The sequence below is a fragment of the Podarcis muralis genome, chromosome 9 (genome assembly GCF_964188315.1).
Source record: "Podarcis muralis chromosome 9, rPodMur119.hap1.1, whole genome shotgun sequence".
Lineage (NCBI taxonomy): Eukaryota > Metazoa > Chordata > Lepidosauria > Squamata > Lacertidae > Podarcis > Podarcis muralis.
The window spans coordinates 38,909,313-38,921,430 of record NC_135663.1 but is presented as its reverse complement, the minus strand read 5'-3'; the positions used below and the strand labels follow the sequence as shown (position 1 = coordinate 38,921,430).

At 38.4% G+C, this 12,118-nt stretch overlaps 1 protein-coding gene across 7 annotated transcripts in view; it reads left to right on the top strand.

The window, feature by feature from the left end:
* Positions 1 to 12,118, top strand: part of LRBA (LPS responsive beige-like anchor protein) — a 359,792-nt gene that overhangs the window by 334,191 nt on the left and 13,483 nt on the right. For all 7 annotated transcript variants that reach the window (XM_028742867.2, XM_028742869.2, XM_028742865.2 and 4 more), the window contains one exon: positions 3,680 to 3,847. In XM_028742867.2, coding sequence (XP_028598700.2) covers positions 3,680 to 3,847 — 168 coding nt within the window. The remainder of the gene's footprint in view (positions 1 to 3,679; positions 3,848 to 12,118) is intronic.

The following is a 12,118-nucleotide window of genomic DNA, read 5'->3' as shown; positions in this document are numbered from 1 at the left end:
GTAAAACATCAAATATGTTAAAACCTTCCCTATACAAGGCTTCCTTCAGGTGTCTTCTAAAAGTCTGGTGAGAGAGAGAGTTCCACAGGGTGGTTCGACTACTGAGAAGGCCCTCTGCCTGATTCCTGTAACCTCACTTCTTGCAATGAGGGAACCTCCAGAAGACCCTCGGAGCTGGATCTCAGTTTCCAGGTTGAATGATGGGGGTGGAGACGGCCAGTTAAGACATCAGGGGGACAAAATTAGTTTGATCATCTCGTATAATTTTAAATGAAAAAGATTAACATTAATATCTACCGCAGCACTATTAAGTGTACAGTGGGAAAGTCCTATTTTAGATGATGATAACTGATTGATAAGCAATTAAGAAATATACAGTGGTACCTCAGGTTACATACGCTTCAGGTTACAGACTCCGCTAACCCAGAAATATTACCTCGGGTTAAGAACTTTGCTTCAGGATGAGAACAGAAATCGTGCTCCGGGAGCATGGTGGCAGCAGGAGGCCCCATTAGCTAAAGTGGTGCTTCAGGTTAAGAACAGTTTCAGGTTAAGAACAGACCTCCGGAACGAAGTACTTAACCAGAGGTACCACTGTAATAGAATGCAAAATCTACTTTTGCTCTTTTTTCTTTTTCTATCTAGTGCAATGGAAAAGTCCTATTTAAGATTATACTAATTGATTGATAAGCAATTAGGAAATATAATAGAAAACAAAATCTAGTTTTGCTGTTTTTTCCATTTTTAAACCAGCTTACTCTTCTATTTAATTTATTTTTTAAAAGATACATGCAAATAATAGCTGGTTGTACTTTTATATTTGGTTAATACCCCATGCAAATACATTTTCTGAGTTGAGTGTGAGGGGGAGAAATGAACAGAAGATGATGTGATCAGTAATAGGTAATGGCAAGCTATCACAAGTGTTGAATTCAATTATATTTTAGCACTTACGCTAAAAGAATCTTTTCCTTATTATATTTCAAGGGAGGGGGGGTATAACAGGAAATACCTTGAGCATAAATCACACTCTCTGAGTTTGGCTGGAACAGCAGAGCCACAATAAAACCATATTGTAGTGGTGGATGTTATTTTCAGACAACTTTTTCAATTCAGTAGTGCAAAAACTTTTCCCCTGTTTTATTATTTGCAGTACAGCTGTCATATAAAACATTAACTAGAAAATTTGTTCTGTCAAAAAAGGATGTCCTAGTGCACAATGAGCAATCACTGATAGTATGATGTAAAATGCTGGAGTAGTATTAAAGCAAAAAAAAGTTAAGGCTGTCTTACAAAATTATCAGTAAGTAATTGAACAAAGAAAGGTGGCTGGACAGAGTGATTTCTGTTGCCCCATGCCTCTTGGGGAAGCTTTGTAGCAGGCTAGCAGAGCATGTGCTTTGAATAAAAAAGGTATCCGGTTCAATCCTTGGCATCTCCAAGGAAAGATCCCTATCTGAAACTCTTGAGAGTCACTGCCAGTCAGTGTGTTTGAGCAGGTGTGGGGAACCTTCTTCCCCTCCAGAGGTTGATGAACAACTCCCATCAGCCCCTGAAAGTATGGCCAATGGCCAGTGTGAGTTGTATTTCAGCAAAGCCTCTCCTCTTCCTAGAGGGGAGGTGTTGTGAGCTGGAACACCTAGAGGGCCAAAGTTTCTTCACATCTGGAGCAGAGAATACTAAGCTAAACAGAGCAATGGTTTGACTCTGTATAAGGCCGTTTCCTGTTTCTTAACAAAAGCAAAATGAATGTTTGAGAAGCTGCTGACTGAGGTTTGAAAACAGAGAATATTGTAGAATCACAGAATTGTAGAGTCAGGAGGGACCCCAGGGGTCATCTAGTCCAACCCCCTGCCATGCAGGAAACCGTGTCCACAGCCATTCATGGGGTGGGCTCGAACCACTAACCTGATTAATAGCCAGATGCACTGACCCATTGCATTGGAACTAAAAGCAAAAACTAAGTGAGATGAAAACATCATACCTTTTCAAAGAAACAGTTATTACGTTGTGTTAATTGAGAAATTAAAACAAATGAGTCTTGCGGTGCCTTAAATAAAGATTTATTGAAGCTTTTTCATGGGCTAGAGTTCACAAACTAACTGGAAAAGGGTGAATAAATGATGGATGAACAATATGTTTCATGGTCCTGATCTAGGGAGGCAAGAAAAGCTTTTGGCTACAACTCTATCACATTGCAAGCATTCTTGAAGAGACTTTAAAAATAAATAAATAAATAAATAAATAAATAAATAAATAAATAAATAAATAAATAAAGTGTGAACACCTCAAAAAGCCTTTTGGAAGGAGAATTATTATGATTTTATATCTTGCAGTTAGTCTGCCCTATGCTGGCTAGGAACTTGCAGGATGATTCAATGTTTCATCTGTGTGCGCAGAATTCTACTCCTAACCCAGAGCCCTTTCAATATGTTTGGTTCTTCATAATAACATGCATAGATGCTTTCTGCTTACATACATTGTATCAAATTCATACCAATGCAAACTGGAACATATTTATATATAAACTGCAAGTACTAAATGGATTTTTAAAAAAATCTAGGATAATTAAAACAATACCTCTATTTGAGTGCTATTGTTTTGTTGGCTGGCATGATAAAAAGAAATCTGGGGACAATTTTAGCATTTCAATGACTTTTAACCGCTTAAAACAAACAAACTAAAAGTTAAAATGTCTGAGTAGAGTAAAAAGAGGCTACAACAGAGATTGGGAATGTGTAACTCTCTAGATTCAGGCATCCCCAACCTGTGGCCCGCCAGATGTTTTAGCCTACAACTCCCATGATCCCTAGCTAACAGGACCAGTGGTCAGGGATAATGGGAATTGTAGTCCAAAACATCTGGAGGGCTGAAGGTTGGGGGTGCCTGCATCTAGATGTTGTCCGACTCTCAACGTCTTTCAGCCCCAGCTAGCATGGCCAGTGGTTAGGGAAGATGGAAGTCTGGCGCCACAGATTCCCTACAACTAGACTATAATATAAGTGTTTTTTATTAAGAAGGTGCAATGTTGCAGATCTGATTCTAGATCTACATCAAATTACCCAGATATTGGGAATAATTTCTGAGTACCAATGCAGTGGCATTCATACCTCACACTATAGCCCAAAAGGATCCCAGAGTGGCTTACAAAAAACATAGTAAAAGAGCCCCTGCCCCTTAGGGATACAATCTAAGTCATATCACAAGAAATAAAAGGCATGGAAAGGAAGAAATGGAAAAACAAGCTCAGGTAAAAGTTATTGAAGTTATGTGGTTTTATAGCCCTGTGTGTGCATATTCTGGGTGTCAGAATTATTTCATTCCAAAATTATGTCTTTTTCACCTGGTCCTAGTTGGTAGATCTTGGGGCTAGAGAGCCACTGTCTTTTTGAATGGACATTTATGAGATAGATAGATAGATAGATAGATAGATAGATAGATAGATAGATAGATGATAGATAGATAGATGATAGATAGAAAGATAGATAGATAGAGATGTAGATAGATAGATAGATAGATAGATAGATAGATAGATAGATAGATAGATAGATATATGTGATCTCATTCAGTATAAGGAAGCTTCACATATTTATATACCTTATCCGAAGTGCACTGTTATATGTCTAGATTTATATATTGGCTAATGGTTGAATAAAAAAATGTGTTTTGTATATTCCAGGGAAACTGATGCAAGTAGTGTTTGGACACTGGGATGTTGTCACCTGTCTTTCTCGCTCCGAATCCTACATTGGAGGAAACTGTTACATTCTCTCAGGGTCTCGTGATGCAACGTTGCTACTGTGGTACTGGAATGGCAAAACCAATTGCATTGGTGATAGCCCAAGTGGTAAGGAAGGCCTTTGTTGTTAATTACTGTTTTGGGGTGTGTTTTTTTGTAAATGGCAGACTTGTTGCATATGATATTTCGGTACTGTTATACCTGAATTGCTGAACAGGGGCACATTTCTTGTTTGGGGCAGCCCCTTGGTTTTCCATATTTCTTGAGTGTGGTTACTGCAGGGCATACTGTTTATCCCAGCAAATAATTCTGCTTCTGTGAAGCCCTGTAGGTTAAGTCACTCTGAGACTTTTTTGTGAGAAACAAATGCAAATAGTAAATGAATGAATGAAATGAAATGGACAATATCCTTCACATCTATGAAGAGTTGTCATACTAGCCAGCCATACAGGCAAAAGAAATACCGTATTTCTCCGTCTATAAGACACCCCCATGTATAAGACGCCTCCTATTTTGGGAGATTCATATTTAAGAAAATGGGGGTGGGGGGAGAGATGTATCCGTGTATAAGACTCCCCCTAATTTTTGACATTATTTTTAAGGGGAAAAACCTAGTCTTATACACAGAAAAATACGGTAAATTGTTTCAAATCTCTTAGACCAAAGAAATTTTAACTGAACAGTCTTTTGGGAGGGTAAAATAATCTAAATGTATATACATTTCATATTTTATCTGTAACCTAGACCATTACCTCCAAAGGAAAGAAGATAAGAAAATATCTTTGTCATTGTTTGTGTGTGTGTGTGTGTGTGTGAGAGAGAGAGAGGGGGGGGATAGAGAGAGAGGGGGGTATGCAAGAGAACTATTATTATTACTATCTCTCTACAATTTCAAATCCAATACGGTTGCTGACTGGGACAAAAATCTTTGGTTAGAATGTTTTTTGCAACAGGGAAGTATTTAGCAGTCGCCAAAAAGACAAAATGGTGCCCATCTGATATGTAACAGGAGGGAGATCCAAAGGATAAGGTGCTGCCACACTAGGCCCAATTTTGATGTCATGTGGAATGAACTTCTTGTTGTGATGTATCTTTTGCAGAGCACAGTGACTGGTTGCTCATATAAGGGGTAATACCAGCTCCTTGAACTTAGCCTGGTAGTTAATTGACAGCCAGTTAAGTTCTTTAATGGGATGGCAATATTCTGTCCCACTGAGCAGTTGAGATGCCACATTTTCTGTTTCTGAGTCACCCTCAAGGGCAGAGCCACACAGTACAGGGTACACTGTTTCTTCCAAGATAACCAGGAACACTCCCTCCCATAAGGATGCATTGATCAGAACCTCTTTTAGAAAAGGTTTTGAGGTCTGATGGATCAATAAAAATTAAATTTATTTTTCCCCTCTCTCTCTCATACACCACCCTTTATTACAAGTGATCACTGGTGGGAACTAAGTTACATAGATGTCAATAAATCGAGATGTAATGGCATTTAGATTAAAATGAATTAAAAGGATTAGCAAGATATCTAAAAGCAGAATAGATATTTGTGGAGGAAGCTTTCATGGGGTTGCTAAATTATTCTGTTGCATATAATGGTTTGTCTTAAACTTTGAAAATTCAATATGATACCAGCTTACATATGTGTTAGCCATTTATATTTCTTCAGTATGAGCAGCTTCAACACATAATGGTATTCTGGACAACAAAGGGTTCCTTTAAAATAAATTACTGGACATGAAAGCTGTGTCAAACTTTAGCACTGTTGCAGCCTTTAGGAAGTATCCTTTGTTTAAAGCTTCCATTTCTGTCTTTTAAAAAGTTTTTGCTCTCTATAATCAAGCATCCTAGAGCGACATCTACTGGTAGTGATGTGAAATTCCATAAAACAATCCATGTAGCAAAGTCAGTGGTAGAAATGTTACTTTCAGTGTTGAGAAATCAAAGTCTTGTACTCCAGAACAATCACATATCTCAATCATGCTTCATGGTTGTTTATAATATTTTGTCAAAGCGTTGTCAATCAGCAGAGCCATGCTGATTAATCACTTGCCGTCAACAAGTGACTGTTGAAAAGTCAATACAGTCGTACCTCAGCTCCTGAATGCCTTAGGAGTCGAACGTTCCGGCTCCCGGACGACCAAAAACTGGAAATGAGTTCTCCGGTTTTTGAACTTTTTTTGGAAGCTGAACATCCAGCACAGCTTCCGCTATTGTTTCCGGCGCGCCTGCGCAATTGGGAACCAATCAAAAGCCGTGCCTTGGTTTCCGAACTTTTCAGAAGTCGAACGGACTTCTGGAACGGATTCTGTTCGACTTCCGAAGTACATCTGTATTCAGTTAACATGTATGGTTGTGAATTTTTCTTGATGTTGCTATCTTTTTTCAAATTGCTTTGAAGGTTTTTTTTTTTTTTTTACAATCAAGCACTGTATAAATTTTATGAAATAAATATCACGCAACAGTGATGACTGAATGCAGCAAGATTTATTTGTAGTTATTCTGTCGAATAGTCATGTAGCAGACACTTAGGTGTGTGGCTTGCTTTTTCTTTTTCGTTTAAATTTCCGACCACAATACTGAGATGCATATATGTACTTTTCATAGTACACTTTCCATACCTGAACGTCTTCTGAGATTGTGTTACGTTTTCCTACCTTTTCACACATTTACTGTGTCCAATCTACACCTTTGAATCATCAATGCATATGGTTCACTAAGCATCTCTTTCCAAGTTTTACAGCAGTGAGGGCCAATTGGACATTGCAAGGAATGTAATGCCACTAATCACATCTCCTCCCAGATGTTCTCCAAGTAATTTCTTGTAAAAGGAACATAGAGCATTTCCCCATCCTCACTCTTCATTAGCTGCTACATTTGGACCAGATAGTCCTTCAAATAGAGGAGGTGTTCTAATAGAGAATTTTTCTCTTGTCCAAGTAGGGATTATAACTACTTATAATTTGAAAAATAAGTGAATGGAGAAGATGGGGAAGAATGAAGGCAGAAGTTCTGAATCATATAATGTGTACTGCAGAACCATTCGAGGAAATAGAAGGGTTCCTTGTTTATGAATTTATTTAGTTTGCTGGCTTTTCTGGTTCGTATTTCATATCAGAAATGTGATTAGAAGTGACCATTGTTGCCTTACAATGAGATATAGTATTTCTCTATTGGATAGTTAATATGGGCAGTAGCCAATGAACACCAGGATTTCTATTTATGCAATGGGAATTTATCCCCCCAGCTTTGCACACCCCCACCCTCCCCAAATATGCTCTAGAGAGTGGGAGGGAGGCTCTCTTTGATGAAATCTAGATGTAGCAGAAATCCTTGCACTGGAGGGACCTTGACTAAGGACCACGTTGGATGCATCCCCCTATGCCCTTCATGGGAAGAGTTGTTCCCACCTTTGTGTATAGGAATCATGTCATGTCCCAATCACTTGCTTGTTCACAGTGGAAAGCTCCTCCTATCCCCCCCCCAAAAAAAAATATGATTGGGTTGTTTTTAGTCTATTTTCCCATTTGTATTCGTGTTTCAGAATTGTGTACAAATATTTGCTAAAAGTGTTCGCCTGGAATGTGAAGTGAGTGGGGAAGTGTGCGTTGACCTTTATCACACACCCTCTTCCACCTCCGTCACGAATACTTATAATGGTGGTTTGCTTAGTAGATTGCCAGCACGCTAGCTGTGTTTTAAATTAGATGAAGAGCAGCTTTTCAGTGTTGCTGTGTTCAAGCTCAGGTGTCACTAAAATGATACGCATGAAATTATCCAGAAGGACCAGGATGGTTTAGTGCTCCATGATGGAATGCAGGCCTTCATATTTCAGGCAAAACAAGGCTCTGTTTACTGCTTATAGGCTTGATGTTGGATGTTGTAAAAGGAATAATATTCATATGGTAAATGAATAAAAATATAATGTGTTCCATATGTGTAGCACTGGAGTAATACGCTTAACATATAACATTTATTTACCTTATTAGGTGTTCTATTTAAGCTAGTTTCCCTCTCCTAATCAACAAAGATGTGCTCTCCATAGATCCATTTCGATTGTCTAATTTTCTTTTGTCAGTGCTGTTCTTCCAGTGGGCCAAAGAGAGAAACTTCAAAATAATTTCCTCAATTAATTTCTTAACTTAAGAAGTTGCTCTGTATAAATCCGAAATGGGACATTCTGTGTGTTCCACTTAATGTAAATGCTAATATTGGCCATGCTGATTTGACTAATTTTAAATCGTATTGGGAGTCTAAAGTACGCAGGTTTGAGAACTCCTTATTCAGCCACAGAACTATAAAAGGCCTCAGAAAAAAAATCAAGCTTGCTTTAGTTATAGCTTTGTATTAGCTAGTACCTATTCCTCGGTTGTTTTCACAGACTTTTATTTCTGATTTTGAATGTTAAAACCACCTGTTTGAAAGGAAGAGCTCCTGCCTCATAAAGATTGCATCAATACTTTAATATCTGTATGTTTTAAAATACTGATGCACCATTTGTGGTATTATACTATATTCCCCCCCCCCTTTGAATTCATTCATTCCCGTTTCCTTTCCTTTAAAAATAACAACTTTGAACCAGCTTTCTTTAAAAAGAAAAAAAAAAACCTGGCTAATAAGTGTATCTGGAATTATTTATAATTTTATTTATGAGTTATAATAGCAGTCTGTTCCCAATCTCAGTGTTCCTGAACCAGCTATATATGATCATATTTCATATTTCTATGTTTAGAAGTTCTTAGTACACACGTTTTCGGTTCCTAGATCAAATTTTTAAAAGTCAACTCTTTTTGAACATTTAGGACACAATATGAAGAGGGTGGGGACCCCCATAGAATATAATAGGGCCCTGTTTTCTCTCTGCTTGTGGTGCGTGTTCTTTGGCAGAGGATGTGTACACAGGGCCATTTAAACTGGATTTATTGCATCTTACATATGCATGTTTTTCATGTCATATCATATGCACAATGTTGTCCTCATCCACATGGCAGTCTCCACTTTCCTTCCATTTAATTAGAATTTAATGTGGGGGTTTTTTTTGGGGGGAGGGGTGTCCAGCATAAAATTGCATGTTACCCAGTTGTCGACGGAAGCACATTGTGTGGGTGTGGTGCTTAAAAAAAGTGTGTTGTGATATTTTCCTAGGTGCCATCTCTCACTGCATACCCTATTTCTGTTGTTGAGGGATGCCTGGGTGGGCTGCTAGTGGGGCCGAGCACAATGCACTCTCCTTCTGCTTAACCTGCCATTTTGTGCAAGTCCTGGTACATAGGAAAACTTGTATCTAAAAAATAAACAAGAGTTGTATGCTCAGGTGAACCAATGCATGCCCACAATGGGCTTAAGGTTTTTGGAATTCAGGGCGCGTGGAGAAGTACTAATCATGGGGAGGGGGCAAGACCACACAGTGCAAATACAGCCCACTAGTCCACTAGTGTGAATGGGAAGCATTGAGAGTGCTCACATGTGGATGAATATGCACAAAAACACACACAGGGGTGGGTGGGGAAATGGCTCTGCAGTCCCATGTGCACATTAACGCTCTGGAATATGCACAGCCTGAAGGGAAGGATTGGACAGGGATATAAGATGTGTATACACACCACACATTCCCTGTATGAACCTGACATGCTTTCTGCATGCGTGCTTGTTATGTGCCACTTGGTCTCTGGTGGGGGTTCTTCTACATGTGCCAGCATCGGGAAGGTTTTAGCTTATATTTAAACATTCAACTATTTATTTATGAAATTTATACACCTCCTGATTGTAAAAAAACAAAACTCAAATCTTATTAGACATTCACGGTTTTGCTTTAAAATACTTTCAAGGGAGTTAAACTGAACAGCAGATTTTGTTTATTTACCTAACCTTTTAAGATACGTTTATAGCAGGAGTCAATAAAAATAGAGAAGGGTTGTTTTATTTAATTATATTTTTATGTTGAGACGTAAAAAAAAAAATGCTTTTGTAAAATTGAAGTGCTAGGGGAGCCCTACAGTTGTAGAAAAATCAGTTATTTACATGAATTAGCTTTGAATAATGAACAGAGTCTAGTTATGCTTGGTTTAGGAAAAGCTACCTTTTAAAGTAAAAAAAAAAAAGTAGTATTAGTAGTGGTTTGTAGATTAAATGTACGTTGGAAGTCAACATTCATAAAGAGTCTGCTGGATTGATTTAAGATGTATGGACCACTATTCACATTCGGTTGCCTCTCCAGATTCTCTTTCACTTTTCCTCTATGGAATTTAAGCCTAACAGAATGAAACAGCAATACACTTCATAATCAAGCAAGGAACAAACTCTCAAGAAAATTTAAGTAATTTCCATTTTTTTCTAGTACAATATTACTAGCCGAACAGAACTAATCTCCTTTTACGCTCTGAGGTTATGAATTTTTTGTTTTAATTCTGTAAGAGTTATAGCTTATGCAAACAGTTAGTAGGAAAGAAAAGTATTCTACAGAACTGATTTGGTTTTTGTGTGTGTTTTGTAACTCTTGAAGTAGCGTAATTTCTCTTTTTTATATGATTTAGAAGGTACTCTCTTTGTTTTGTGAATGTTGTGTTAAATACCAAGTTCAAGTTTTAGGTAAAGCTTTAACAATGAGCTTGAGGCCATGTTAAATATAGTGTTGCCCGAAATAAATCTGCAAAACAGTTTTGGATATTAGAACAGGATTTGGACTTTCTTTAATTTCATTTGACTTGTTCATCTTGCTTTAAGGATCTCCATAAAGATGTACTCAACATTCTTTTCAGGCCTTCATTAAAGCTTGGATCAGTGGTCGTAAACCTGCTTAAGGGACAAAGCCTTGCCTTTCTTTGAAGTCACTTCCCTGGGATTTCAAAGAAGACATAGAAGCCAGTTCTCCCAAAAGCAGTTCTGAAAAGTTTGAAGTGGTGCCCCTTAAACCAGAAGCAAAGTTATTTCCCCCCCTTTTCTTTGCTGAAAACCATGACAATCTTCTGAGGTACTAAGAATTTAAAAGCTTTTTTAAAGAAATCTCTTCTGCTCTACAATCAGCTTCTGAGTTGACACCATTATTTGGAAAACCAGAAGCATGAAGAACCCTAAATGCTTAACATTTTTATCAAAGGAATCAGTCTGACTTTTCAAAGGACTCCTGTTCCATAAGGCTACATTGGTGCTGAGAACGAAGGTTAGACAAACTTTCAATAGCCTTTTAAACATACCATTGCTAAATCGATGTAGGCAGCCTGTGCTAAAATTATAAATACAGTTCATCTTATTAAAAATATTTAGTTAATTTCTTGCGCATCTGAATTAATTATATATATATTTGAAACATAAAACAACTAAACTGGTAACAACTCAAATAACATTTGATGTGCAAAAATGAATTATGCAGTCACAAGGGAAATACATGTGGTAATTGGCTGGAGTCCAGACACTTAGTAACGTATACGACCTTCGGGATTGTGTCTGATGTTGTATTTTTCAACCTATGTTTAATTTATTTCTTCTGAAGATTTTACATTTGAATCCTTGGCATTGCAACATCATTTAACGTCCAAACTCTTTAAGTCCATCCAACTTCCACTCTTTTCATATACTCTAAGCTCAGAACGGGAGAGGGTGTATATTTGTCTGGGTGGATCTATTGCTGCCTCTTCCTTTAAAAACTTTTGTGCTGTTGGTCATTCCTAGGTAATATGAGCTGTTAATACTTTTAGAGTGCAACAGACTTTGAAAACCCTGATTGTAACTCGTGCCAATAATGCAATTATTGTCAGAGCTCACTCCAGGCCCTCCTTAATCTGAAAAGGACTGGGCATGCAGACTCAAAATGTGCCTGGGTACTCTATGCTAGATGAAAGTGGTAGCACTGCTGGAGTGCCAAACCCTTTGTTGGTCTTAGGTCCATACTAATCTTACTGCCATTTTGAACTGGGCTTACTACAGTGCATCCTTCCAGTGTGGTGTAATGGTTAAGAGCGGTAGACTCGTAATCTGGGGAACAGGGTTTGTGTCTCCGCTCCTCCACATGCAGCTGCTGGGTGACCTTGGGCCAGTCACACTTCTCTGAAGTCTCTCAGCCCCACTCACCTCACAGAGTGTTTGTTGTGGAGGAGGAAGGGAAAGGAGAATGTTAGCCGCTTTGAGACTCCTTCAGGTAGTGATAAGGCGGGATATCAAATCCAAACTCTTCTCCTCCTCTTCCTCCTCCTCAGTATTTGATCCAGATTCTTCTTCTTCTTCTTCTTCCTCCTCCTCCTCCTCCTCCTCCTCCTCCTCCTCCTCTTCTTCTTCTTCTTCTTCTTCTTCTTCTTCTTCTTCCTCCTCCTCCTCCTCCTCCTCCTCCTCCTCCTCCTCCTGTATGGCAAGGGTGGAGAGCCTCAGGTTTGGGGACCAACTATG